Source organism: Drosophila subpulchrella, chromosome 3R (genome assembly GCF_014743375.2).
Source record: "Drosophila subpulchrella strain 33 F10 #4 breed RU33 chromosome 3R, RU_Dsub_v1.1 Primary Assembly, whole genome shotgun sequence".
NCBI classification, from domain to species: domain Eukaryota; kingdom Metazoa; phylum Arthropoda; class Insecta; order Diptera; family Drosophilidae; genus Drosophila; species Drosophila subpulchrella.
In genome coordinates, this window is record NC_050609.1 from 18395171 (window position 1) to 18423068 (window position 27898).

Below are 27898 nucleotides of genomic sequence, written 5' to 3' on the forward strand. Positions count from 1 at the left end.
GCGAGTTTTTAGGTAAGATAAAAACAAAAATGTTTAGGTCAATTTTATTGATTTTTTCATTTTTTTGAAGGTCAAAAAACACATACTTACTTTTACCCATGATAATGAATGTATACAATTTTGTTTCTAGGTTAAACAGTAGGTATCCAACTAAATAAATATACGTACATTTTTTTGTTTCTATCTCGATAAAATGGTATTAAATCCAACTAAACTTAAGTACCACTTACCCATTTTAAATTGCCAGAAAGTGGCGGGGAAATGTAAAATTTAAAGGGCACCCTGATCCGGGTCTGATGTTCGATTAGTGGGTGGCGATTCATCACCGGAGGACTCATCCGTCAAGTGCGGTAAGTGGAGCTCCGATACGGAGGCGTGTTTGTATGGGTGAGAGGATACAAATCGGCTTATCCTTGCAGCATCTGCCGCATTGCGTTGCATACTTTGCGGCACTCCGGGAAATTCAATCGAATTTGGTCTGAAATGCGAAAAGTGCAAGCCAGGTGAAAAATCGCCAGCATTATTTCAGTGGCCAGAATCAAAGAGCAGGCCTTGGAAAAACTTAATAACAACCCAATTTAATTAAAGAGGGAAGAATATTAATATTACATTTTAAACATTCAAAGAGTACCGCGACATCTTTAGTAGCAACAATAAATTTCTGGAAAAATCTTGATAGCTGGAGTGCCGCTACTTTAATATATTGTATAAAAAATGTTCGGAACAACATTCCGATATTTTGCCTGCGCTTAATAGTAAAAAGTAATGCTGAGTAATGAACGACAATATTGAATGAAAAGTGTGGATCAGCGACAACATCGGCATCTCCTACTAAGTTAATACAAGACAAGTTTTTAATAAAATTTTAAAGCAAACTTTGCATGCCGTTTTATTTTGTAAAAAATAATACATTTAAAAGAGCGTTGACTTAGTAAGACTTACAAACATGGAAGCTTAATACAAACTGTTTCACACAAAAATCATGTTCCCCTCGAAAAGTAAACGTGTTTTGTTTGATTAAGAAATAATTCTTTGTTGGCTTTTAACAAACTATCATCAAATATTCCATAATATAACTTCTTATAAAGGAAATTTTAGAGACAAGAGAGAGAGCGAGGGATTTGTGGAGCGAGCTAGTTGTTTATTTAGCATCACTTGTGTCTTTGTTTGCACAGCGTTTTTGTCTGGATACGTGACACTTTCCAAATGGAATACGGTTCTATTTGGTTCAGTCCGCACTTCGATACCAAGATATCTCAGGTCGAGGCAGTCTTTAAAAGTCCGTCTGGGATCTCAGTTCTGTGCTTACAATGTCGCATCCACTTGGCCTGTTTTTGGGAATTTTCCTACTTCTGATCTGGAGTGAAGCTGTGAAAGGGGAGTTTTACTCATCGGTAGATAGTATGCAGGATCTCGCACAAGTGGAACAAGAGCTCCTAAATGCCACGCGTTCGTATTTGGAGGCACAGCAAGACCAGCTCAACTTTTACCGCAGGTAAGACACTATACTACCATATTATATAATCATGGTAAAAATTCCAATGCTTGATAGATATATGGAGCAAATTAAACGGGAACATGAGTGGGCTGTGGGGCAGTTAAAACTGGATGAGTATCTGGGACATCCCTTGCACGCTTTTAGATTGATTAAGCGATTGGTTCTGGATTGGGACGAGCTGATCTTTGAAACTATACTCGAAAACAAACCAAGAGAAGGTGGGTATTATAGTTTTCTAAAAATAGCATTAACATTAAATTCCTTTTCCCAGATTTCCGTTTATTTGTGGATGCTTTAACCAAAGATTTGGGTTATCCCGATCAATCGGAGCTCCAGGGAGCCATCAAAGGTTTGGCTCGGCTTCAGAGGGTCTATAATCTTTCGACCTCCGATTTGGCCGATGGCGTTATCAACGGCTATCACTATGACTCGGAGTTACAATGGCGCGAGTCTTATGAAATAGGAGTACAACTCTTCGATCTTGGGGAGTACAAGAGATCCCTCGAGTGGCTTCAGGTGGCCTTTGTCCTTCTGCGAAACAGTCCTTTAGAGGAGAAGGATGAGAATGGGTACTTATCAGATATTCGGGAGTATGCAGCTATGGCCAACTTTGAGTTGGGTAATCCCAAGAGAGCAGACAGACTTTTGCAACAGATCCTTACACCTGAACCGATACATTCCGCCCAGCAAACGCGAAAGTATCTGGAGAGCAGAGGGCCAGGAAAGAATGTCGAGGAGAAGGATCCCTCATGGTTTGCCAACTATACGAGGCTGTGCCAGGGCAGAAGATTACCAGAGAAGAGGAGTGGCAACCCGCTAAAATGTTATCTAGATGGAAAACGCCACGCCTACTTCACCTTGGCTCCCCTGCAAGTGGAACCGGTTCACCTGGATCCGGACATCAATGTCTATCACGGAATGCTAAACTCCAATCAGATCTCGGACATCTTCGTGGAGGTGGACAAGGAGGAGATGGTTCGATCTTCCGTCTCGGGAGAAGGTGGGAAGCGCACCGTGAGGGATCTCCGCGTCAGCCAGCAAACCTGGTTGAACTATACGACCCCGGTGATGCAGTCCATTAGCCAGATAATCCAGTTCGTGTCCGGATTCGATATGGCCGGAGCAGAGTTCATGCAGGTGGCCAACTACGGAGTCGGTGGCCAGTATGAACCGCATTCGGATTACTTTGAGGTCAATCTGCCAAAGGAATTTGAGGGGGATCGCATCTCCACCAGCATGTTCTATGTGGGTTCCTGACTCATATCTTCATTCAAATATTTCTTATGAAACCTCCCTTACTTCAGCTATCTAATGTGGAACAGGGTGGCTATACTGTCTTCACCAAGCTGAATCTCTTCCTGCCTCCTGTCAAAGGAGCCCTGGTCATGTGGCACAATCTGCATCGATCCCTGGATGTGGATGTGCGCACCTTGCACGCCGGCTGTCCAGTTATCGTGGGTTCCAAAAGGAGTAAGTACAAAGGGTTCCTAAATTGTTGAACATATTTTATACTTTTTGCTATCTTCTATATCAGTTGGAAACATCTGGATGCACTCGGGCTACCAGGAATTCCGGCGACCCTGCAATCTCACCTCAGATAGCTACAAATCCGTTGCCTATCGGAACTCAGAGTAATTCATATCTTTAACAAATAAATATCTAACTTTAATGAGAGGTTTTCTTATACAAGTCAAAATCAGTCAAAGTCCCTGTAACGCATTGAGATTTCCTGGTTCCTCTGAAGATCGCAGGGTCTTACTTTATCCTGATGCCGTTCTCGAACCCAGACATTGGCAACTGGGGATATGATATTAGTTATAAATGATTTTTTTTAGAATATGGTTCTACTTACTCCACTTGCTGCCCTGAAGAACTGGACAAGCGGCGTGCTTGGTTCGAAAGTCCTGGTCTCCAGAAGGATGAAGATTGTACCAGAAGAGCAGGCTGCCCATTTCCGGGGTCACCAGCAGGGGCAGAAAGGGAAAGGCGGTTCCTCCACCGGCCTCCACATCGGAGAGCTGGAAAAATACAGCATAATATAGGTAGTCCCCAGAGGAGGAGAGATGAACTCACGTAATATATGCCCGTGGCGATGCGGTTGCCATGCCAGTCGCCCTCCTGGTAAACGTGATTTTTGGGGAAGCTGTCCCAGTGGGGCTCGTAGTGCCCACCGATGCCATAGTTGGCAACCTGCAGGTCCTCGGCGTAGTCCATATCTAGGCCGGAAAGGTCGGCCATGTGCTGGCTGAGAAGTTTGGTCACCGCATTTCGGGAGTAGTTGAAGGAGGCACCTTGACTGGTGCGAAAGGCGGCTGCCGTGGTTCCTCCACTTCCCCCCAGGGAGTACACAGTGGATCTTTTTATCCTGGGTCGGGCAGTCCTCTGCAGGAACTCCGCATCCCTGGGGCTAACCACCTGGTGCAGCTGCACCACCAGGGGTTCCAGGTGCAGCTCCTCCAACTTGAAGGGGGCGTATCCCAAGCGACTTTTCCTCAGGCGACACCTGAGATTCCGCTGCTGCGAGGGAGATGGAGTCAGCTCCCCACGACACACCTGCTCGTACATCCGGAACTCTCGGGACTCATGGTAGTCCCCCGGCCTCCGGGCTGTCATGTGGAGCAGCCCGTTCTTGTCCCCATCCGTGATCAACTCCTCCAGGTGCTGGCGAGCCTCCAGCAGGTGACTCCTCTGCTCCGGCTCGACGGACAGCACGTGGTTCACCAGGCTCAAGGCACTCTCGTGGGCACCCATCTCCCGGTGGTACTCCACCACCGCCTCCATGAAGTCCAGGGAGGCGGACTCCGAGCCGTAGGACTGCTCCTCGAGCAGCTGCATCGACTGCTGCAGCCACGGAACCGTGTGGTTGTAGTCTCTCAGGGCGTACAGGTGCTGGCCGAGCACAAAGCAATCCTGCCAGGACATGGCCGTGCTGAAAGACAATTTGTAATAAACGTTACTCGTTTTGACGAAAAGGGATGGTCTTAACATTTTCGAGCATCTAAAAAAAATATATTTCGAAATCATATTCGATAAAAACGCAATTCCTTCTTAGTTACAGTCATTTTAGTAGCCATCTTAAATTAATAAACAACTTAATCATTTTTGAATTTTACATGCGTATACCGATAATATAAGTTATTTTCACAAAATCACAAGAATAAATTATGTCAGCCATGCAAAAGCAAACCACTGAAACCTTTTTAGGTCACTTCCTTTCCCACTTTTGTAGCTTGGCTAACCTTTCGCAATCTTAACTTCACATCATTAAATGGCACCCGGATAAGGAAAATATAATTACTGCCATGCTATAATGCTGACCCAAGTCAAATGCACATTAACTTGGAGATTTTGTTGAATTAACTATTATTAAATACTGTGTTAGCAATAAAGCTCTACAAGATGTGTTAATTATAATACTGAATTTAATTACATTAAGAACATCAACATTTTTGCTATTTGTATATTTTTTTGTAGTCATGGCTCACCCATATTTAACGCCATTTAAGATTCCACTGGCTAATTCGGCCACATCCAGTTGATAAGTCTGCTGAAGTCGCGTGAGAGCTATTGCCGATCCGACGAAATCGTCCTGCGAAGGAAAGCTCAGATTCTCCTTGTGCCTGGCCATCATTTCGAGAAAGTCTGTAATGTTTGGTGTTTATGTAATATCTAATACACGAACATTTTAATATAAACCAACTTGAGCGACTCGAATCCGCCGAAACACTGCCCTCAAAGGTCTCCCAATCGCTGTGAAGGCGTTTAATCAGCCGGAATGCGTTCACCGGGTTGTTGAGGTAGTCATCGATTCCATCGGCGGCATTCAGGTGTTCCAAGCGTATGGCGTCGATCTCACTGAGATCATAATAAAATAGTGATTAATCAGACTCATAACTAAAGGAATTTGCATAAATTAAATTATTTGGGATAGACAAACTAAAACTTAAAGTTCTCTGGTTATTATACACTGGGCAAATGGAACCGCAGCATGAAAGTTAAATTAATTGGTTTTTTTAAACAGACAAATTTAAGCTGTTATTATAGGCAACACTAAAATATAAAGGGTAGGTACATATTCAAATTTAATAAGATGGAATCCAGGTTAGAGAGCCATTCGCACTGACGAAAATAATAAGTTGCTCTTATTTAAATAACCTAGCCAATTTTAACATTCATTCCTCTTTACAATACTGTTTTTAATGTTTAATTGAAATATCTCTGTTATTTGTCTTTCAGTAATCATTCTTAAAAAGAACAAATTTCTATGATAATGTCTTTTCAACAGTGGTAATGGATCTAAACACCTGCTGATTGAAACCATTTTTCAGAATTAAGGTAAAAAAAATTGTTTAAAAAAAAAAAGCAATACCTAGTTTTTTATACGAAAAGCGCGTTATCGTTGGGTTACCTGTTTTGTATAATTAACGCATTTATTTTCACGCCTGTCGCCTGCATCGGGGCTCATTTAGAAGTCATTAAGTTGGGAGCGGAACCATTAACCCTATCCAGAACCTAGTTCTTTTGTTCAGAGCTTTATGGTACGAATGATAAAGTGGCAGCACTTGTTCACAATAAATCTATTTTATTTCTTGTCAGAAGGGGACGCCATCCACAGTGACTGACCGAAAAGTATTCAATTGTTCCTTACACGGTTCGAAAGTATTAAAAATACCAGTTTTCTCCGACGGCTGACTCAGGTCGGTATAAATATTATACTTTACAATTTGTTAACGGTTTCTTATTAGATAGCCGGGAATCCGGTTTGCAAAATGCGCATGATAAACAAAATAATTCTGTATATTATGCATATCTGAGGCGATGATTGCACCATATTTCATGAACCGCAAACTGCCAAATCGATGACACTTATTTCTGAACAGCAAAAACAAACTTGCGGCAATTGTATCTTAGATCCGCCGGATCGAATCGATCGATATGGATAATGGTAGCGATACAGCCATCGATTTTGTCGCACAGATAATGAAATGCAAGGTTCCGAAAGTTGTTGGCCAGCGATTTGTGCTTTATATGAGCCATTAATTAGTATAATAACCGGCGCAAATAAATCAAGCCAAGAAATAGGAGAAATTAGCAGACCATAAAATAAATAGCACCCGGCGCATCTGAACAAATGACATCGGTTAGGGAGTTAACAAATCTCCAATCGGCGACAAATCGCTGGGTTGCCATTCACTTTTATGGCAACCGGTCGGTTGTTGGGGCTCAAATCTGCATAATTGTAATAAAACTAACTGCAGCCAACTAGAATTTAATATCTCGATGTGCCATCTCTCCCACACCCGACCTCAATTAGCCAAAAACAAACCAACCAGCAGCCGAAACTCTGCCCACCCGAGTTCGAGATATTAATTTTCAATTTATTTACGTGGGAGCGGTCATCCACGCATTCAAAATGAAAAATTCATAATCGAATTCCCGCTGACATCTGTCAATTGTTTTTCATGTTATTGAATCGTAGATTTTCTGACAATTGTGTAAATATATGACTGGGAAATTAATAGAGTTTGCAAATTAAAATTGGCTTGTGCGCGTTATAACCATCTCATTTGCATCTGATTAAAACTTACCATCTGGACAGAAGGCAAAAACCAGCATGGATTAGTAGGCTCGGCTAGAACCTGAAATACTTTCCATTTTTATGTGGGTTCCCAAAACATTCTCACTAGAGGAAGAATGGCCTGGCCACTAATCTCCAAATTCTTTTTAATTAAGTTCATTCCACTCTCATAAAATTTACATATTAACCTAAGTGGAATTTAATTAAGAACTTTTGAGTTCTGCTTATATTTTTTATAATTTCAACTTAATTAGAGGTGTTTCACAATATTTTATTATAACTTCCTTTTTAATAATGGGCTTGGAATTCTATAATTGTTTACCTCTGTAGTGCCTCAGCATGTTGGTTAATTTCATTCACGTAGTTCTGCAGTTCTGCCAGGAGTACGACCTCCGTTTCGAATAACTTTTCCAGACCCGAGGTGGAACTGAAAAATTCGCCGTGACAGGATAGCACCTGCAGCACCGAAAAAAGGATTAACTTTGCCAGAAACATATCACTTAACCGATAAAATGACACCGGCTTTCGAACTGCGGATCGCGGTTTTTGCTTGCTACTCGAGCCGCGATTCGTTAGAAACTGATTTCGGTCGCGATGATCTTTCAAAGATCTGATGAGAAAAAGCTCGGGGCGTTTGTGATGAAGCGTTTTAGAGCTGCGGGTGCGGATCGAGCAGTTCCAGCTTTCGAATCGAATGGAACGGAATCTGAGAACCTCTGGTCAAAGAACTGCCCGCGGGGGACAAGTTCTGCTTGAATGGACCCCACAAAGTACTATAAAGTGGGTTCAATAAACTGAATAGCGCTGGGAGTACATTTACAGAGCCCAGAAGTTCTGGCAATTATTCCAGGAATCATAACTTAACCGTCGGAAACATATCCCACTGACTTTCCCAGACGAAATTTCCCTTGCTAATTACTTTCACTTTGCTGCTCGCAGCAGTTGTCACTTCACAAGCCCACAAAATATTCAAATCGCCAACGAAACTTTGCCCGTGAACTTGTTTATGCAAATGAAGCCGGCAAATGAATACGCAACTGGCTTTTTCGACTCGTCTCAAAGACAACTTTTGAGTTTGTTTTGAGTGGGTTCGGAAACCACTCAGACCCCTTAACCCACTGAGCTGGTTCAGGCCAAAAATGAGACACGGTGGGGTTAACTCGACTATCACAGCCACAATCTTTATTTGATTATCTCGTACTCCAGCGAAACCTCGTGATCCCGGAAAACGTCGCAGGGTCGGGCAAAGGTCTGCGTTACCTCGTGAATCCAAACGTTGCCAACTGCAAAGATCAGGTCGAAAGTAATTACATTAGTTGCGGGGGTCAATTTGAGAGCCACTTCAGAGGGCCGGTGTGCTTTACGCGCATTTAATTAAATTAACAATCGAGTTCGTACCTGCTGAGTTTTATACAGATTTGCAGAGCTTGAGCTTTAAGTGGGGTATTATTTAACTTTTACTAAAGAACTTACGAAAAATTTCATCTGGTATTTGAAGTGCGCTCTATCCGGTAGCGGAAATTATTATTATCTTAATCCTAACAAACAAAATATAAAATATGATATATTTTATTGTATCACATGTTATAGATTTATATTTTAAAAGTTAAAACAAATTTATGTGAACCAGATTTATATCAGATCAGTGAATTTATAATTCAATTGAATTTATATCAACGTATATCAACGCTTTAAAAGCTTTCAGTACCTTTACAAAATATGAGAATAAACAAGCTTTTATGAAAACAAAATATTCTGGAGTCAAAGAAAGTATTCGCATTATACCATAGGCACAAAATAATCATTTAAAAAAGCAAAGCCAACTATAAAAGTTACAGATACAAGGCAATACCCTCCAGGATAACTTTATACGTCCTTGGCGTTTCATTTTCCCTACAGAATCCTAAAGTTGTTCAAAAATAGATGTCTCAAAAAAATCTCAGCGATAACTTAGTAACAAACTTAGTTGCAATATATATGTAGGAATACAGGCACCAAATAAAATAATAAAAAATCGATAGTGTTATATATAAGGGGAATCCCCTCCAGGAGAACTTACTCCACTTGCTGCCCTTGAGCACGGGACAGCCGGCGTGCTTGGTGCGGTAGTCCATGTCCAGGGAGCGGTGCAGGTTGTACCAGAAGAGGACGTTGCCCATCTCCGGCTTAACGGCGATGTCCAGGAAGGGAAAGGCGGTGGCCCCGCCCTGCTCCACATCCGATAGCTGAGAGGGAAAGTAATTGCTCTTACTAAATCATACTAGGGATTAGCCAGATGTCACAACTCACATAAAATATGGCAGTGGCGATGCGGTTGCCCTCCTCCGCAGGATAATGGCTGGGGTCCCGGAAGAAGTCCCAGTGCGGTTCGTAGTGGCCACCCACGCCGTAGTTGGCCACTTGGAGCTGCTCGCAGAAGGTGGTGTCCAGTCCCGTAGCGTCCTTGAGGTCCCGGAGCATCCCCACCATGGTCGCATGCGATTCGTACTCCAGCCAGGCATTTTTGCTCACCCGGAACGAGGACTTCTTGTGCTGTCCCCCTGGAAGAGGGTTCACTGTAGAGCGCCGCATGCGCGGAACGGCCATTTCCCGGAGCTGTGAGATCTTTCGGCCACTCAGCATGTCGTGGAAGGTCACCACATAGGGATCCAGGCTGTGCTCCTCCAGCTTGAGGGGCGCCAAAAGGCGGTATGGATGGTGACCCCGGCTATAACGACAGCGGAGTTCCTTTCGAGGAATAGGATTGACCTCTCCGCGGCACACCTTCTCGTACTGGGCGAACTCCTGAGATAGCTGGGAATTTGGTATATATCATAAGTTAGTTCTCCATAATGCTTTTCAGAAGTAATTGTTTTTAAAATAATAAAGTTCCGAAGCTCAGAGGCTTAATTACCCTTTTTCTGACAAGATGTTACCATTTTTTAACCAATTTTAATTGAAAAACTACATTTTCTTTTCATTAAACTCACGTTGTAGGTATCCGAGTGCTTGGGCATGTAGGCATCATCGATTTCCTCTTGGTGAGCCGTTCCTTTGTCTCCGAGATGCCAGTTCCTTATGCGCTTGGGATCGAACTGAAGGACCCGTTGGCTCAGTTCGTAAGCCGTATCGAAGTCACCTAAAAATCTTGTGAATGAGTATCCTCCACACCTGGCCAATACCCCAACCCACTAGTTATACTTTTTTCTGCTCACCCATTTGGAACAAACTCTTGGCCGTCGCCTCCATTTTGTTGAGGGTAACGGCATCCGGTCCGCTGGTGGGCGTCGAGTGGGTGTGGGCGTGGCTGCTGTGACGTCGCAAGCGCTCCATCGATTCCCGCAGCCAGACCTTGGTGTTGTTGTAGTCCTCCATTTCAAAGAGTTGTTGACCCAGCTCGAAGCAATCCTGCCAGCTCATGTCCGAGCTAAAAATAAGAACTGAAAGCGTTGTAATGGATTTTTTTAACTACCATATGCATATGCCCTTTAAAATGAAACTGAGCTTGTTTTTTTCTGCACATTATTCAAAATTAATGTTGGTATGTTAGGGGATTTATAGTTTTATAAGCTAAAATTTAAGTTTCATTTGAAGCATGGAGAGCCGAATGTTTCAAATGATATAACCCCAGAATTATAAATTTAAAATTTAAATGTTTTGTATACAATTTGGGTCAAGAGCAAATCTTTTCAATTTATTTTTTTTTCTACATGGTTCTATTCTTAAAATATTCTCCATAACATAAGCACCCTAACAGTCAGTATACCGCTGAAAGCACGATTATAACGACTTCGATTGGGCTCAAGTAGGAAGGGGAGCTACTCGATTGAACTGGGATTAGTTGGGATAGCTCTGTATTTTAAGCCTGGCTGGTTATTGCTTATTCGCCTCTGAGGTCTCACCCGTATTTGACGCCATTCAGGATTCCGGCAGCCACCTGGGCCACGTCCAACTTGTAAGTGCTCTGCAGGCGAACGAGGGCCAGGGCAGCCCCCTCCACGTCCTCCTGGCTGGGAAAACTCAGTCCGTACTCGCGGGTTGCATTGAAATCTGTGCAAATAGATGGTTATAAGCATCATCTCTTCCTTGAAACAAATACCCCTCAAACTCACTCATTTCCTCGGCCATCAGCTGAACTCGTCCCTCCATCAAGAACCAGTCCGTGTGGAGTCGCTTCATCAGGCGGTACACATTCACCGGGTTGGTCAGATAGTTCTCCGTATCCCCGGCAGCCATGGTGTGCTCCTTTTCGATGGAGGACAGCTCGCTGCGGATTGAACGAGTTTCGGTTCTCGGATTAGCCTACCTACCAGTTTAGCCGATTTATGAGTCTTGTGTCGTCATAGGAGCTCACATACTCGTATTTCGGCTTAATTAATTCTAATTTATGTGTGATTCTATATTCATAATAGTTTTTATGATCGCTGCGATAAGAAACAACTGAGCGAAATCAAATAAAACGAAAGCGAAATGCCAAAAACAAAGGCGAAACCTGATAGCCAATACTCGCTGTTTTGACCAACTGTCAATGATGATCCAATATCGTTGGCTAATACTGTCGAGATAAGACTAACTACTCTAGATTTGCTGACAGGTGGACATGCGCGATAACGCCAATTTAAGATCTCTGCCGTGACAATCTTCGCACATATAAAGCAGACACAAAGTCTGGCACCTCGTGTTTCGCCGACTTTGTAAACTAGTTCTCTAAAGGGCAATAAAATATTAATGGATTTGCTAACGACAATGGCCTGTAATTAAATTAGCATTATTTCAAATATCGTGATCTACCTAAAACTATTCTAGTATCTCTAGAGTTAAGGTCCGACCATTGAATATCCTGTAGTTGAGGAGATTATCTTAAAGATATTGGATTACAACCTTTTTTTGTTGATGGCTTGTTCCAAAAAACGAAAGTGTTATGCAGCTATTATTGTTAACATGTTTGTTAACTGGTTAATTGGTCCTATTCATCTGAAAGCGTGACTTGACAACGCTTATACAGGTTAAATTCGGTTTCAGGTTAGCTTTTGTATTTAGGTTTTATATTTTTAATAATTTTCAGGTTCCTACCTAATGTCATAATATACCTAAGTATGGCTTCTTTAACTAAAGTTTCGATTGGAACTGTTTTCCTTCTCTATTCATTTTCTGTATCCTTTAAAACCTAGTAATACTCACCCCTCTAATTGTTCCAGTAAGGTCCTGATGCCATTGACCTTTGACCTCAGTTCCTTTGTGAGATACTCCTCCGTATGCAAAAGTTCCTCTAGACCCGTAATGGATGAAAAGTAATCCGAGGCCAGAGATCCTTGAACCAGTAAGGACATGAGTCCCACCAGCAATAAAACTATTCTCATTGTATATTTCGCGGAAATACGGTAATATTATAGTAAAAATCCTTGCGTTTTCCGGTATTCCCTATCAGATCTTTAAGTCCGCCGCCTTTCGCGTCTCGTGGCGAACTGATCTTTTTGGGGTATTTTTGAGAGATCTCGATTTTGAGGTATACCATCCCCAAAGATGCGGAGAGAAAAACCGGCGGCGAGAATAAATTTCGCATGTGCGAGATGTCGATGTCGAAAACTAGTTGCGGTGGCCTATGATTTGAAGAAAACTGTTTTATTAGCCAGTTCTGTGCCTGTTTCGATCCGGAGAAGTTGGTTTGTTTTGCGGCCCGGCGTGTTTTATGGCTTGTTTTGCGCTGATTTACTGATACTTATCGGCCGAGCTCGTTTTGAATTCTAAATTCTAAATTCGATTCGGACTCGGATCCGATCGGCTTGGCTATTGTCTTTAGCTCGAGATTAGACCAGACCGGCATATTAATACGGGCTAATTGGCCGTTAGCTGTTTGATATTTAAGACTGCAGTTCGACCGTTTAGCAGCTTTTTGGCTAGGCCCGATTAACAATTCGCATCCGACTGGTGCGACATATCATATTGGTTTATGGAGCGGATACCAATTTCAAGCAATGATTTGTTAGTGAACTGAACACCATAACTCGCACTGTTTTGATCCGCAATCTCTGCTGATTTACCGACTTCAGAGGCGGCGTTTTAACACACTTGTTTTATGGCCCACTGTTTGTTTGTCGCCGGTTTCCTCTTAACAACAAACAAACAATTATGAATCGCATTGAAGCCACCCATTGCAGCCTTTGTTTGCCCAGCCCATTCACACCAAATGGCCGAGTGGCCACTCCCAGTGGGAAACAACGCAGTAAAAGGCAGATTTTTAATCAAGTGCCAAGGTCAACTTTATTTGATTCCCCCGCTGGCAATTAATGCATATGTAGCACATGGATCGGAAAACCAGGGAAAACCATGGAAACCCATTCAGCCACGTCAATTGAGTCCTGTCCACGCCGCTGCATGCGAAATCGAGATGAATAAAAATGGAAATTAGCAAAGAGGAAGTGAAAGCCAACTAGGAGGTACCCTAATATCTTAACTTAAAATGCGTTTTGGTCAAAATAAATGAACAACATTACTATAGATCAAATTAAAAAGAACAGGAATTATTAAAAAAAACTTTTTCAGGAAGAGTAAACTATTTTTAACGAATCGAAAACTAATTGATCCCTTTTGCAGGGTACCTCCCATCACGTTATGCTGACATTCGATGACAAGGATGTTGGGATGTGGTAAAATTGAATCCCGGCACGCTCCACGTCACCTCCTCCTCCTCCACCCACTCCACAGCCCACAACTTACACAACTGGACGCCCAGGAGCACGGGACACACAGCCTGGCCACTGCGGTAGTCCCAGTCGGATGAGGAGCCTCCGGCGGATCGTGTGTGCCAGTGGAGCAGCGAGCCACGTGGGACATTCACGCCGAGCTCCAGCTGCGGAAAAACCACGGCCCCTCCCATTCCGGGTGCCTGCAACTATACCGGAATTTAATTAGTGACACATTAGTCAATTAATTAGGCTTTGTCGGTTAACCACGTACGTTCAGCATGACACGTGCCACATTCCCGAGCTGCGAGCCATCCTCCAACTTGGTGGTGTGCTCGTGACCATGGCGACGTCCTGTCCAGGGAGCCAGGTCCCCAGTCTTGAGGCCCAGGAGATGACTAATCCTGCTCAGTTTCTTTTGCGCCAGTTTGGACAGCTTTAGCGGTTTATAGCTCCCAACTGATTTGGTATCCTCCTTATCTATGAGTTCCAGTAGCTGAGCGCTTTCACTTGGGGTCAGAACATCATGGTGCAGTACGATATAAGGGTCTGAACTGAGGGGTTCCAATTTGGAAGGTTGGAGAAGGAGCCAGGGCGTACTTCCTCTCAACTCACAGTGCCTGAAACGACTTCCAGTGGTGATTTCCTGGGTGGCCCCGCGGCAGAGCTCCTCTATAAGAAGCTGTTCTGCAGATTTGGTTTTCTGGGAAGGATAATACAAAGTTTCAGGTGGGCATGCATATCATTCTCATCTCTTATAATAATATTGTTCATTCCTTTTGGCATTCAAGAATTTCGAATTTGATTCTCTAATTCTCATGTTTGTACAGCTTTTCGCCAACTTAGTTCTACATACTTTTGTCTTAGACTTCGAACGCCAGCCCTTGGGCAGTTCCCTCTTGGCCATGGTTTGTTCAATCTTTTTCTTGGCCTTTTGAATGTTTTGGTTCATCGGCAGCAGCACCAGAAGCTCCTCGGCAGTGGCCAAAGCTCGGGCGAGTTCCCCTAAAAAAATAACAGAGAGCGGAAATTTGGAATTCTGGCGGGAATATTGCACTTAATCCCAGGTCAACCCACCAGCGCGGTATTCAATGTTGAGAGCTGCCTCCAGGATGTGCACACGACCACTTTCTCGCTCCCTCTGCGATTCTGTGGAGTTTTCCAAGGCGGGGGGCAGCTTTTCCAGAGCCGATTCTAGCCAAAACCTAGCCACGGAAAAGTCCGACTTGCGAGCCATTTCCAGGCAGTCGCCCCAGGACATGGCGGAGCTAAAATTATGCAAACAATTTTTGATTGCTTTTCCATTTTCCTTGTGATTTTCTTTTTAGTTCTGCTCACCCCAGCTTCAAACCATTGACCAAGCCCAGGGAGAGGCTGTTGGGGTCCAATTCGTAGACAGACTGGAGGTGAAGCAGGTGGTTTAGGGACTCCTCGTAGTCCTCCTCGCTGGGAAGGGTTAGGGGGAAGTCCCTATCAGGGGCGGTCTCTTCCAGGCTGATGAGAAGGGTTTCATTTGCCTGCTGCTCCAATCTTGGCCACACACTCTCGAATCTCTTGAGAATTCCGAGGACATTCAGGGGATTGCCCATGTACTTCTCCACATTATCCACCTGACTGTGAATCTCCGCGATGGCAGAGGTCTCCCTTTGGATCTCCCCCAGCTGAAACTCCAATCGTTCTATGTAATCACGCAACTCGTCGATGAGCTGAGTTTCGGTGGCCAAAAGAGCCTCCAGTTGCTCCTCTCCCCTGGCAAAATCAGCTCCAATAACCGTTTTCATCAGCAGAAACAGCTGAAGTAGCCACAAAACACTGAAAGCTATAGGCATTTGCATAATTAGATGTCTTCGGTGCTTTTTTCAGTCTTTTCGTTATTCTTTTTGCTCTTGGCCCTCGGGTCAATGACTAGGGATTTTTTCTATATTGTATCGAAGTTCGATGCGAGCGCAGAACGTTCGACTGACCGGCTTGAATCGCGTGGCTGAACTGAGGCCAAGGTCCCATTTTCCATTTATCTTAAGAAAGTGGTGAATCTTCTTTTTTAGCTTTTCGATTGAACTTTGGTACTTAACCTCTATGGTGAATTTGAAAGATCTAAGTATGTATCTCTTGGATTTATAAAGAAGATGAGGTATTTATTTCGAGATGATAAGAATGTTATGTTTATTTTATTATTCGTAGGCATCATTTTTCCTTCAAATCTAGGAACTTCCCTTCATCGCTGTTGAGTCCACAGGGTCGGCGAAATTCCTGTGCACCCACATGGAACCACTCATTGCATACTGAAATAAAAAATGTTTATAAGAAAACATGTATTATTTATATTGTTTTAGGTTAACATGTTAAACTTACTCCACTTGGATCCCTTGAGAACGGGACAACCCGCGTGCCTTGTTCGGTAGTCCTTGTGCGTGGATCTATGCAGATTGTACCAGATCAGAAGACTGCCCTTCACAGGGGGAACAGCTAAGCGGAGAAAGGGAAAAGCCGTGGCACCTCCAAGAGCAACATCATTGATCTGAACAAATTAAATACAATTAACCAAGAGAAATGATTTTATTTATCCAGAAAAAAACTTTTCGAGGGAAAATAGTCTTAAAAGCAGATTCTTTGCGGCTGGGAATTTAGGATCAGGATTTGTTGCCAAAATAGATCGTTTTTAAGTCATAACTGGAAGAAAATAAGTCTCACAGACAAATGACGAACTGTTTTGGACAGCTGATTACCTAAACTAACTATTCCAGTCATTTACCGCCTGATTTTAGACAATAAGTATTTTGGTCAAATTTTCATTTTTTCATAAGGGGTAACATCACAATTTTTTTCAAAAATGGGTCAAAAATAATTTTTTTTTAACTTTAATGCCAATCGATAGGGAATATTTTTACGAGCTCAGCAAGGTATAAAATTCCACATTTAGACAATATTTTCCATTATTTTGGGTAAAATAGCGAATTTTTTTAATCTGTTTTTATATATCACTGAGCCAAAGACACATAAAACTCACATAGAAAAGAGCAGTCAAGAGGCGATTACCCTTCCAACCAAAGACAGCATGACCATCGTCCTGTGAAAAAAGAAAATTTCTAAGAACTCTCAATCGAAATAACTGGATAAACTCACGTCCATAAAGTCAAAGTGCGGCTCATATTGTCCACCGATTCCATAGTTTACCAGCTGCAGTGGCTCCGCACTTTCCGTACTCAAACCGGTGACATCCTCCAGTCGCTGCTTGATCTTGGAAAGCCAAGGATTAGCCTCATACCAAAGCCAGGTGTTTTGACTTGTGCGGATCTCGGTTGTGGTGGAGTTCACCGATTGACCCACTTTCGAGCGCTCCATGTGACCCTTGCCATGGTCCATTATCATTTCCATTTCACTATCCATCAAAACTTCATGAACATAGGCCACATAGGGATCCAGACTTAGTTGCTCTATCTTAAAGGGTGAAATTGTGTAGTAGGGAACTTCTTGGTGGCTTCGCCAGCACTTTAGACTCCGCTGCTCTCGAGGAGATTGATGGAGTTCTCCTTGGCAAACGCGTTTATATAGCTGGAAGCTTTCTTTTTGTTCCTGATAACAGAGATTTTTATAGAATCTTAGTTAGCAAAACAATTACTATACTTACTTTTTCTGTCATCTGGTTAAGATCCACTGGCTTTGTAGGACCAAGGATCCGCTCTTTTGCCAGTTTACTTTCAAATAATATCTTGTTTTTGAGAGCCTCTTCGTGATCAGACTCCTTATCCAGTATTTCATTATTGAGCTTGTGTGCCAGCTTAACGTTGCCCAAGCCGTTAAAAGCAGGTGATAGCTGCTCTAAAATCTGGACATCACTCACATTGGGTGAAATAAAATCGAGAGGTTCCCCATGCAATCTTTTTGTAGCCTCCAGTAACCATTCGGAACCATAGGAGTACTCCTTAATCTGGCAGAGATTCTTACCCAGCTCAAAACAGTCACTGGCACTTAAAGAGGTATTCAGCTGATTTTTCTCCCCGGGAAGAACTCCCTTGGCCAACTGATCCGTGGGCAGTTGGTAAATTTTCTGCAGTCGTAAAAGTCCACTAGTGGCACCTTGCAGATCCTCCTGTGTAGGTCCCTTGAACTTGATCTTCTCAAGAGAATCGCTAAGAGAACTCTTGTAGGTATCGAAGTTACTAGTTTTAAAGATAGGATCAAAAACATTGAACTTCCAATCGTGGACGAGGCGCCTTATGGTGATTAAGGAGTTGAGGGGATTGCCAAAGTATTCTTCCAGATCCCCACGATCATTTTGCAGTTCATCTATGTGACCCAAAAATCTTTTATAAAAAATTAGGTATTATTTTATTTGTTTATATATTTATATATTTTTAGTTAAGCTACACCTTTTGATATTATCCTGTTCTTGCTGAGCCCTTTCAAGATATTCATCTAACTTTTCCACTATAAAAGCCTCCACGTCAAGCAGTTTCTCGAGTTCACTTATAGCCGAGTAGTAATCTCCACTGACGGAGGTAAGGAAGAGCACCGAAAAAATAATACTGAGCCGAAACATTCTCACTGTTCTGAGTTCCATTTCTTTCTGTTCTGGGTTTCGTACGAAACAATTTGGAGACTGCCTGTCTGCCATGAGTGCAGCTAAACAAATATTGACACAATTGTTTTTTCGGCATTTCTAATGGAAAGTGTGGCTACAAAAAAAAGTAGGTGGGTCTGAGCATCGAGTAAGAAAGTTCGGATTGGGCATACACATTCTAGATGGGTCACGCCCACTCTAGCGCCAAAAAACGTAAATATCGCTAGGAACTGCCAGACAAAACATTTATTACGACTGTGTAAAAGTGTGAATATATTCTACTACTGTCATGTTTAATTCACGTCCTCGGACGTCTGACCTTTGGCAACACATTTCCGGCCATGGCTTTTTCAATAATTTTCTCGGCCTTTTAAACGTTTTTGTTAATCGCAGCAGCAACAGAAGCTTAGTAGTTTTTAGTCATTCGATTGAACTTTGTATGCTGTTACCTAACTTTTATGATGAATTTAAAAACTTTCAGAATGTATATCTTGGAGTTCTTAAGAATCATATAAGGTGTTTATTTCGAAATGATTATGTTATGATTACTTTATTAGGCCTCATATGTCCATCAAGTCGTCGAACTTTCCCACATCGCTGTTGAGTCCACAGGGTCTCCTGAATTCCTGACCACCCACATGGAACTGCTCAATACATACTGATGGAAATAATGTTTGTTAAGAGAACATTTAATTTTTGTAAAGTTTAACGAAAACTTACTCCACTTGGATCCCTTGAGAACGGGACAACCCGCGTGCCTTGTTCGGTAGTCCTTGTACGTGGATCTATGTAGATTGTACCAGATTAGAAGGCTGCCCTTCACGGGGGGAACAACCAATTTGAGAAAGGGAAAGGCAGTGCCACCTCCCAGAGCAACATCATTCAGCTGGAAAAATAAGAAATAAGAACCATGAGGAGCCAGAATTTTCCATCATATTTTGAAAAACTGCAAAAACTCACATAGAAAATAGCAGTCAAGATGCGATTTCCTCTCCAACCATAGACACTATAACCATCGTCCTGTAAGAATTAAGTATTACTATGAACTCTAAATTGGAAAAACTGGTTCAACACACATGTGTAAAGTCATAATGCGGCTCATATTGTCCACCGATTCCGTAGTTGATAAGCTGGAGTGGCTCGGCACTTTCAGAACTCAAGCCTGTGAAATCCTCCAGTCGCCTTATGATATTGGAAAGCCAGGGATTCTCCGCATGCCACAGCCAGGTGTTTTGGCTCGTGCGGATCTCGGTTGTGGTGGAGTTCACGCCTTGACCTATTTTTGATCGCTCCATCCGACCCTTGGCATGGTCCTTGAACATTTGAATTTCACTTTCTGTCAAAATTTCATGAACATAGGCCACATAGGGATCCAGATTCAGTTGTTCCATTTTAAAAGGTGAAATAATATGGTAAGGAGATCCTTGGTGGCTTAGTCGGCACTTGAGATTCCTCAGCTCTCGAGGAGATTGACGGAGTTCTCCTTGGCAAACGCGTTTATAAAGGTGGAAGCTTTCCCTTTGTTCCTAATAACACAGATTTTTATACGATTTTAGTTAGGAAATCAAATATTATACTTACTCTTTCTGTCAACTGGTTAATATCCACTGGCTTTTTGGGACCAAGGATTCGCTCTTTTGCCAATTGACTTTCATACAATATCTGGTTTTCCAGAGCCTCTTCATGATCAGGCTCCCAATCCAGTATTTCATTATTGAGTTTGTGTGCCAGCTTAAGGTTGCCCAAGCCGTTAAAAGCAGGTGATAGCTGCTCCAAAATCTCGACATCACTCACATTGGGTGAAATAAAACCCAGAGGCTCCCCATGCAATCTTTTGGTAGCCTCCAGTAACCATTCGGAACCATAGGAGTACTCCTTAATCTGGCAGAGATTCTTACCCAGCTCAAAACAGTCACTGGCACTCAAAGAGGTATTCAGTTGATATTTCTCCCCGGGAAGTACTCCTTTGGCCAACTGATCCGTGGGTAGTTGGTAGGTTTTCTGCAGTCGAAGAAGTGCTCGAGTGGCACCTTGTAGATCCTCCTGACTGGGACCCTTATATTGCTTGATCTTGTCCAGAGATTCGCTTAGAGAACTTTTGTAGGTATCGTAATTACTAGTTTCAAAGACATGATCAAAAACATTGAATTTCCAGTCGTGGACGAGGCGTCTTATGGTGATAAAAGAGTTAAGGGGATTGGCGAAGTATTCCTCGAGATCTCCACGATCGTTTTGCAGTTCTTCTATCTGATTCAAAAATCTGTTATAAAGAACGAAGGCCTTGAAAATGTATTTTAAATATTTGTAATATAGCTAAACCTTTTGATATTATCCTGTTCTTCCTGAGCCCTTTTTAGGTATGCATCAAATTTATCTATTATTAAAGTCTCCACGTCAAGCAGTTTTTCGAGTTCACTAATAGCCGAGAAGTAATCCCCATTGACTGAGATAAAGCAGAGTACCGAAAAAATAATACAACGCCGAAACATTCTCACAGCTCTGGGTTCCATTTTTAACTGATTTGGCTTTCATAAATAATAGTTTAAAGACCGTCTGTCTTTTAAATTCAGCTTTGCAGACATTGACACAGTTGGTTTTTTCGGCATTTCTAAATGAAAGTGAGTCTGACAAAAAAGTAGGTGGGTCTGAAAAGTTTCCGCTAAGAAAACCAGAGCGCAACACGCTTATTGTATCAAGATAAAAATAGAACTGAATTTAAACATTGTATTTGAAGGTGTAGTGATTTTTTGTCGTCTGTGTTGTAAAATAAAATGAAATTAAAGCATGTCAAGTTAATTTTGAATGGTACAACCCATATTTTAATTATGTACCGGGATGTCTAACTCAGTTTATCTCGAGATGGCGAATGTAAATAGTTTACTTATCCTATTTTGCTTAATAGTTTTAGTTTCCCTAGGCGAAACTAAATTAGTAGAGAATAACTATGCGGTCTCTATACACGATATGGGAGATCTAATTTCCTATGAGTATTATCTGCTGAATATATTACAGAACTTTACTAATGATCTGCAAGAGAGAGTGGATACAATAGAGTAGTAAGTACAGAAACGTATTTCAAGAGCGGCCCTTTAATAACTTTTTCCCAAAGCTATTTGGAAATGGTGGGGTACGATGAAGAAGAGGAACTTCCAACCGATCCGATAGAATCGTTTCGGATCATTCGTCGTCTGTACTCGGATTATTCAAATTGGGTGTGGTATTTGGAACAGCAGCCATGGGAAAGTAAGAATTCCGTCAGACCTAAAAAGATGTTCTAAAACATTCTTTTCAATAGCTTATGTGGAGCATATAATTGCTATTGCCCCTGAAATGCCAACAGAAAAGGACATTGGGGAGGCCATTAGGGGCTTGAAACTCATTCAGTTGGTCTACTCCCTGCCAACTCGTCACATGGCCGAGGGAGTTTTTCAAAACATCCATCATAAGTAAGCAATATATATTTTCATAATTCCATATTTATGTAATTTTTCCAAGCACCTCGCTTAACGCAATGGAGTGTTATACCCTGGCCAAGGATATGGCCAAGAATAATGAACTTAAATTTGCCGTGGAGTGGTTAAATGTGGGTGTGGAAAAGTATATGGAGGACCGTGTAAATGAGGATTTGTATACCCAACTGGGAGTGCCCCTAGTCAGTTTCTATGAACTTTTTGCGGAACTTGAAAATGCACTAGGTGGGATTTGGTAGATATCTATATTTTTTTACTGATACAATGTTTATATCTTACAGGTTCTCGAAATTTGGCCATGAGTGAACTGCAAGCTGCCTTAAAGGAGTGGCCGGAAAAGGTCAGTCTATCAAGAGCTCAATCTCGTTTGCAAATGGACATTCGCATCGGCAAGGAGCCAAATAAAAAAGCGAGTACTGGACCTCTTAAATCTCGAATGCCTTAAAAATATTTCTACAAATTAGAAAGAAATCCCAATCGGTGTCTATCATCAATGCTGCACTTTTGAGTGTCGTCCCAATACAAAACTCTATTGCTTGTACAACACCACTGCCTCATATTTCCTGCGATATGCTCCTCTGAAGATGGAAGTTTTATCCCTCGATCCCTATATGGTGCTCTACCATGATGTGGTCTCCGAAAGGGATATAATCAGCATTCAAAACCTGTCAAAGCGTGGTCTTAGCCGAGCCAAAACATATGGCGCTGATGGAGCCCTTAGAGAAGACCCTGATCGCACCACCAAGGGCTCCTGGTTAAAAGACGAGGACGAGGTGATACAGAGAATGACCCAACTGACTCAGGACATGACCAATTTCGACCTCGAAAAATCGGAGAGCTTTCAGGTTATGAACTACGGAATAGGCGGGTACTACGGCATCCATTATGACTTTTTGGGGTACTCGATGGTAAGAATGATACATACCTATTCACTCTCCTAATATGGATTATAATGCAGAAGGACAATGTCAGCTCACCGGACCGCATAGCCACAGCCGTATTTTATGTAAGTAATTCTGGTTTAAAAAGAAATATATTTGATCATTCTCGAAATATTCATCCAAAGTTAAGCAATGTGCCTCATGGAGGAGCCACTATATTTCCGAGTCTTAAAGTTTCAATTTTCCCCAAGAAGGGCTCTGCACTTATTTGGTATAATCTTGATCACAAGGGTGACGGCGACAGGAGGACAGGCCACTCAGCTTGTCCCACCATAGTGGGTTCCAGATGGGGTAAGAACTTGAAACGTATTACCTAACATACCATCTTAAATCCATTTTCGTAGTCATGACCAAGTGGATAAGAGAAGATAAGCAAGTTTTTAGAAGGCCATGTTTGAAGAGCATTTAGTTAAATCGTTTCGAGTATGGGTTTGGCTCTTAATCGTTCAAATATAATATTTAGGTTTATGTATACAAAATTAATTTATTGTGTAGACCCTGCAATAAAAAATCTTGTTTGTCACGCTACTTTTATACAAGCTTTTGTACTCTCAAGATTAGTATTGTTTTTCCGGTTTAGCCATGAGGATCGTTGTTAGATTTTTTACTGTTTTGGTGGCAATAATTTTTCCGAATTGGGTCTGCACTACGAAGATGGAAAATTATTTCGATCTCGATTGGCAACTCATGACAGAATTGAAAAGCTATTCTGAGGAACTGCAAGGCCATATAAGTGTGTTAAATCGGTAAGTAATTACTATTAATTCATATTTTATAAATAGATGTAACTACTTCATTGTAAAGCTATATAGATGATAGAAAATCTGAACTAGCTAAAGTGGGAAACGATCGTGAAAAATATTTGGGCAATCCTATTAATAGCTACTCTTTATTGCACCACTTGCACTTTGATTGGCCAATTTGGAGAAAACTAATGGTGAGGCCTTTGGCTACAGGTAATATTCAACAGGAAGTTCTATAAATTATAGTATTAAGCCAACCCTTTTATATAAATTCCAAGAGCAAGTCGGCGAGATTCGAGAGTTACTTTCCAAGATTCCAACGAAAGGTGAATACATGGATTCGATCAAGGAAGCTATAGATTTTCAAAAACAGGAAGACGATTATGTGAATTCGAACGAAGGAATTATAGGACAGGAAAGTGAAGTTCTAGAAGAAGGTGCTCTGTTTAGGTAAGAAAGTGCCAAATATTCTCAAGCAATTAAAACTAATTTGTGTACTCAAATAGTCCAATGGAATCCCTGGAAATCGCTCAGTATGCGTACGACCAGGAAAACTATGAGCAGGCAGAAGACTGGCTTAATACTACTCTCAATGGTTATAAAAATCTCGACCATGAGGAAAGGGAAGTTTATAAAGTTATAATCCCTGTTAGCGAGAGTCAGGTGCAGGATCTTTACGAAAAAGTGAAGAAAATTAATAGGAGGCTGCGTTGAAATCGTAGGTGTAACTAAAAAGTGGTAGTAAATGATGTCTACAAAAATAAAAGAAAAACTTCATTTAATTTATTTATTTATTTTAGTCATGGCTTAAGTATGACGAATTTTTAAGCGATGATAAAAATTGTATTTATCAGTCTTCAGTTGAGATCGTAAATATGAAGGGTGTCCCTATTTTATCAGTCGGTTTGGTCTTCGCTTACATATCCCTTTCTAAGTCCGAGACTTGCCCTGCTTTAACCATTCTTAAGTTAATAAATTTTCTACAGATTAATGTACATTTGGTGGAGCACTTAGATAAATATATAGAGGCGTTGGATACGAAATTGAGAGTAATCAACGAGTAGGTTATTAATTAGCTTACATGACTGGCATTCTAGTCAATCCTTTTCAGAGCTCTTGTCGACTTAGCGACATATCACATTCAGTTTGAGAATGACAAATTGGGTATTATATCTAGTCCAGTGGGCAGTTACTCCTTGATACATCATATGCAATCGGACTGGACTCACTGGCAGTTTTTCGTGCAGGAGGATCCAGGAAAAGGTATGAGAGTGTCTTTCACTATATGTAAGTCTTTGATTACTCTGGGATCGCAGATGAAATTAAATACCTCATATCCAAAACAAAGTATCTACCCGTGGAAGAGGATATAACAGAAGTCTGTCAGGCAATTTTCAGCATTATCAACGCTTATGATTTGCTTCCCAGAGACATTGCAAGAGGTTTTATTTTAGGAAATCGATACAAGTATGATATGGAGTTCCTTCCAATAAAAAAACATTATGATTATCTAGGAATATTTTTATTAGATACTCGTTGTCTCCTCTCGATTGCCTTCGGATGGCAGATCACAGTACAGCTATTAGGGACTTTGAGAAGTCCTCGCAGTGGCTTCAGGTTGCTATATCTATACTAGAAAATCCTAACTATACAAAACCTCTTTCTGCATTTCCGCACTTGAATACCGCTGATTTATACCTGAAACTAGCAGAAGTTTATGTGAGACAACGTAAGTTATACCATAATTAAAAACAATATTTTGGTATTATTCATTTATCTAATTCCTTAGGAAACTGGCATACAGCTCTTGAGACTGTCGAAATTGCTCTGGAGTCAAATCCGCGAAATGCAAATCTGCTTAGAATGCAAGAGCACTTAAGCTTTCAGATTCTGCTTGATCCGCCCTCTTCTATGGACTTCAATAATGGAAATAACAAACAAGGGTTTCAAGGAAGCAAAAGCCTTTATTGTTTTTATCACGCTAGGAACGGATCTGTAAACCTTTTTCTCGCCCCGAACAAGGCAGAAATTATCTTCATTGATCCCTTGTCTGTAATTTACCACGATTAATGGTCATCCATAGCCTATCAATTTTATTTTTGGTTTCCGATTCAGGCAAAGAAATCAACGAATAATACGTAAATCTAGAATATTAGTTTCTCAATGGATATAAACTCTTTAGGGTTTGATTTTGAATCCATGCATGGCCTTCTAAACTCTTGTCCATTGTCCTCAATAAACTTGCTCACAACTGCAAAGGATTTACAAATAAGTTAGGTTAAAACAAGAAAGAACGCTATAGTCGAGTACCTGGACTATCATATACCCGTTACTCAGCTAAAGAGACCAAAGAGAGATGGAGATATGCAAACAGCAAAGCGAGATTGTAATGCGCCACCTACCCGCGATCTCAATATATGGTTATGTGGGAGATAGGTGTTGAAGGGATCAATACACTTCAGTTAACATTTTTTCAGGACGGACATGGCTAGATCGACTCGGCTAGCGATCCTGATCAAGAATATATATACTTTCCTTTTACCTGTTATACACTTTCCGACGAATCTATTATTCACTTTTACTCTACGAGTTACGGGTATAAAAACCTAAATTGTATAATAACAAACCCCATTTGGAACCCACGATGACAGGGCAGCCAGTATGTATGGTTTCCATTTGATGATTACCCTTGTGGTCCAAATTGAACCAGAAGAGAGCCGAACCGAACTTTGGAAAAACCGTGATGTTAAGACTTGGGAAGTAGGTAGCCCCACCTTGAGTGACATTACTCAACTGTGGGAAAGAAATTTGATAAAGAAACTTATGGCTAAACATATTATACTTGCATAAAAGATGGCTGTAGCCATTCGATCAGCGTTTCCTTGGAATCTGTCCTTGTCGGAAAGCTTCAAGTCCATATGCGTCTCAAAGAAGCCACCTAACCCATAGTTGATGACCTGAAAGAGCTCCGTGTGGTTCATATCTAGACCAGTTGCATCTTGCAAGCGTTCAGTTATTTTTAAGGTCGCCTTGCTATAACTATTTTTATACCAAACAGATTTTGAAAAGCGCGATGAGCCGACTACAAGGGCCTGCACTTCGCCACTGTAATAGTTGGATGGCAAAATATGTTCCTTGCTTGAAGACCGAATTAAATCACTTTCCTTTGCGGAGATCATATCGTGAAGGAGAGTTATGAAAGGATCAATTGAGAGTATCTCCGTTTTGATGGGTGCCAGTCGCAGGAATGGGGAAGTTACACGGTTGTACAAGCAATATAGTTTTCTAAGTTTTGGGGGCACTTCACAGCGACCACTGCAGCAGTTTGGTAACTGTTCCCGAACGTAAGCTTCGTCTTCCTCATCTTGTTTTAATGTATCTGGTCTTTTTTCAGGAGACGTAAGAAGTCCTTTTTCATAGGCACGATATTCCTGATAAATTTTCAGGTCGTGGGGCGTCTCTTTCAGGGCCTTATGATAGGCTTCAAAGGCACCATCATGCTTTTCTAAAAGGAAATAAGGGATGTCAAAAACTCTGCTGCCTCCAATTTATACTAACCCAGTTCAGCCCGCACTTGTCCAAGTATATTATAAAGATCCGCCTTTTTAGGTCCTCTTAGCAACTGCATTTCCATCTGAGGACCTGGTCGATCATAAGCCTCAATGCCTGCCAGAATCCATTGCTCCGCTGATGGTAAATAATTTTGATGTATCATATCGCGACCCAATTCCAGACAATCAATGGCTGCCAGTGAGGAGCTAATAGTCGGTTAAAGCTTTCACCCTAACTAAAAATACTAGACACACTTGTACTGCGCTCTATCCAGCAAACCATTGGCTATATCACTCGCCAAAAGTTGGTAAGTCCCCTGCATTCTGGTAACTCCATCAGCGGCATCCATAAAGTCATGTTCCCGTGGCATCGTCAGATTTCGGGACTGCATATAAGCAAGTTGCTCTGAAAAAGAGGATTTTAAGAACTGAATAAAAACTTTAGGCAAATTTCGAACCCAAGCCCACAGGCTTCTCCAGATACTCTTGCCACATCAACCAATCAGCCTGCATATGACGAATGAGGGAGTATGCGATGAAAGGGTTATTCCAAAAAGACTTTCTTTTCCGTAGCATTTCCTTCATCTGGTGAATTCCCCTTCAAGGCTTACATAAGTTGTGGATTAAAATGTGAGTCTCCCGCACTCACCTCCTAATGGTTTCGGCTTTATGGGATAGCTGTTCCTTATATTTTTCCAAGTTGCCAGTTAGATCGTCTTCCATTTTCAGTAACTCATCCATATTGGCCACAGATCTTGAATATCGCTGTTCGGTACTCTCTTCCAACACCTGAGAAAGACTTAGCCCCCGAGAAAGAATACCCATTAACAGCAGTCTATAGATCAGCATTTTCGATTTCCGCAAACGGAAACTAGTACTGGAAGGTAAAATTCC

General features: G+C 41.7%; 9 protein-coding genes across 12 annotated transcripts; 3 read left to right on the forward strand and 6 right to left on the reverse strand.

Moving 5' to 3' along the window:
* Nucleotides 1-1310: 1310 nt before the first annotated feature.
* On the forward strand, nt 1311-3133 carry LOC119554126 (prolyl 4-hydroxylase subunit alpha-1). The gene is made up of 5 exons (XM_037864903.1): nt 1311-1495; nt 1553-1716; nt 1770-2743; nt 2803-2968; nt 3033-3133. The coding sequence occupies exons 1-5, from the start codon at nt 1311-1313 to the stop codon at nt 3131-3133; spliced, it is 1590 nt and encodes a 529-aa protein (XP_037720831.1).
* Nucleotides 3134-3137: 4 nt separating this feature from the next.
* LOC119552128 (prolyl 4-hydroxylase subunit alpha-1) lies at nt 3138-7636 on the reverse strand. The gene is made up of 6 exons (XM_037861920.1): nt 7399-7636; nt 5199-5353; nt 4984-5140; nt 3572-4427; nt 3351-3516; nt 3138-3295 (listed from the first exon to the last, which is right to left on the reverse strand). Exons 1-6 carry the CDS (start codon nt 7569-7571, stop codon nt 3195-3197), a joined length of 1608 nt encoding a protein of 535 aa, XP_037717848.1. The 5' UTR covers nt 7572-7636; the 3' UTR covers nt 3138-3194.
* A 595-nt stretch (nt 7637-8231) lies between these two features.
* Nucleotides 8232-12415, reverse strand: LOC119562835 (prolyl 4-hydroxylase subunit alpha-1). The gene is made up of 8 exons (XM_037875971.1): nt 12237-12415; nt 11168-11322; nt 10958-11105; nt 10271-10482; nt 10046-10194; nt 9366-9869; nt 9136-9301; nt 8232-8359 (listed from the first exon to the last, which is right to left on the reverse strand). Exons 1-8 carry the CDS (start codon nt 12413-12415, stop codon nt 8259-8261), a joined length of 1614 nt encoding a protein of 537 aa, XP_037731899.1. The 3' UTR covers nt 8232-8258.
* Nucleotides 12416-13290: 875 nt separating this feature from the next.
* Nucleotides 13291-15573, reverse strand: LOC119563107 (prolyl 4-hydroxylase subunit alpha-2). Its single transcript, XM_037876350.1, has 6 exons — nt 15077-15573; nt 14816-15006; nt 14595-14743; nt 14013-14441; nt 13773-13947; nt 13291-13426 (listed from the first exon to the last, which is right to left on the reverse strand). The coding sequence occupies exons 1-6, from the start codon at nt 15571-15573 to the stop codon at nt 13404-13406; spliced, it is 1464 nt and encodes a 487-aa protein (XP_037732278.1). The 3' UTR covers nt 13291-13403.
* A 338-nt stretch (nt 15574-15911) lies between these two features.
* Nucleotides 15912-18278, reverse strand: LOC119555725 (prolyl 4-hydroxylase subunit alpha-1-like). Its single transcript, XM_037867420.1, has 6 exons — nt 18109-18278; nt 17367-18042; nt 16862-17311; nt 16746-16805; nt 16091-16256; nt 15912-16020 (listed from the first exon to the last, which is right to left on the reverse strand). Exons 1-6 carry the CDS (start codon nt 18276-18278, stop codon nt 15923-15925), a joined length of 1620 nt encoding a protein of 539 aa, XP_037723348.1. The 3' UTR covers nt 15912-15922.
* Nucleotides 17951-20990, reverse strand: LOC119555715 (prolyl 4-hydroxylase subunit alpha-1-like). 2 transcript variants are annotated; one of them, XM_037867412.1, is made up of 7 exons: nt 20619-20990; nt 19881-20559; nt 19376-19825; nt 19260-19319; nt 19020-19185; nt 18849-18957; nt 17951-18042 (listed from the first exon to the last, which is right to left on the reverse strand). In XM_037867412.1, exons 1-6 carry the CDS (start codon nt 20807-20809, stop codon nt 18860-18862), a joined length of 1644 nt encoding a protein of 547 aa, XP_037723340.1. In that variant the 5' UTR covers nt 20810-20990; the 3' UTR covers nt 17951-18042; nt 18849-18859. The 2 variants fall into 2 exon arrangements, with proteins under 2 accessions (XP_037723340.1, XP_037723331.1); XM_037867403.1 differs by lacking the exon at nt 17951-18042 and having other exon boundaries at nt 18800-18957.
* A 168-nt stretch (nt 20991-21158) lies between these two features.
* LOC119554135 (prolyl 4-hydroxylase subunit alpha-1) lies at nt 21159-23215 on the forward strand. The gene is made up of 9 exons (XM_037864914.1): nt 21159-21355; nt 21409-21542; nt 21595-21745; nt 21795-21994; nt 22051-22178; nt 22234-22677; nt 22728-22775; nt 22836-23001; nt 23055-23215. The coding sequence occupies exons 1-9, from the start codon at nt 21159-21161 to the stop codon at nt 23117-23119; spliced, it is 1533 nt and encodes a 510-aa protein (XP_037720842.1). The 3' UTR covers nt 23120-23215.
* Nucleotides 23216-23286: 71 nt separating this feature from the next.
* LOC119554155 (prolyl 4-hydroxylase subunit alpha-2) lies at nt 23287-25538 on the forward strand. The gene is made up of 9 exons (XM_037864947.1): nt 23287-23456; nt 23515-23666; nt 23732-23903; nt 23960-24162; nt 24354-24513; nt 24565-24716; nt 24770-24920; nt 24983-25182; nt 25243-25538. The coding sequence occupies exons 1-9, from the start codon at nt 23293-23295 to the stop codon at nt 25521-25523; spliced, it is 1635 nt and encodes a 544-aa protein (XP_037720875.1). The 5' UTR covers nt 23287-23292; the 3' UTR covers nt 25524-25538.
* Nucleotides 25231-27862, reverse strand: LOC119554915 (prolyl 4-hydroxylase subunit alpha-1-like). Of its 3 annotated transcripts, none has more exons than XM_037866030.1 (7): nt 27654-27782; nt 27463-27589; nt 27260-27410; nt 27012-27211; nt 26300-26958; nt 26081-26246; nt 25234-25704 (listed from the first exon to the last, which is right to left on the reverse strand). In XM_037866030.1, the coding sequence occupies exons 2-7, from the start codon at nt 27587-27589 to the stop codon at nt 25598-25600; spliced, it is 1410 nt and encodes a 469-aa protein (XP_037721958.1). In that variant the 5' UTR covers nt 27654-27782; the 3' UTR covers nt 25234-25597. The 3 variants fall into 3 exon arrangements, with proteins under 3 accessions (XP_037721967.1, XP_037721958.1, XP_037721950.1); XM_037866022.1 differs by having other exon boundaries at nt 25236-25704; nt 27463-27602; nt 27654-27862; XM_037866039.1 differs by lacking the exon at nt 27463-27589 and having other exon boundaries at nt 25231-25704; nt 27654-27769.
* Nucleotides 27863-27898: the final 36 nt, after the last annotated feature.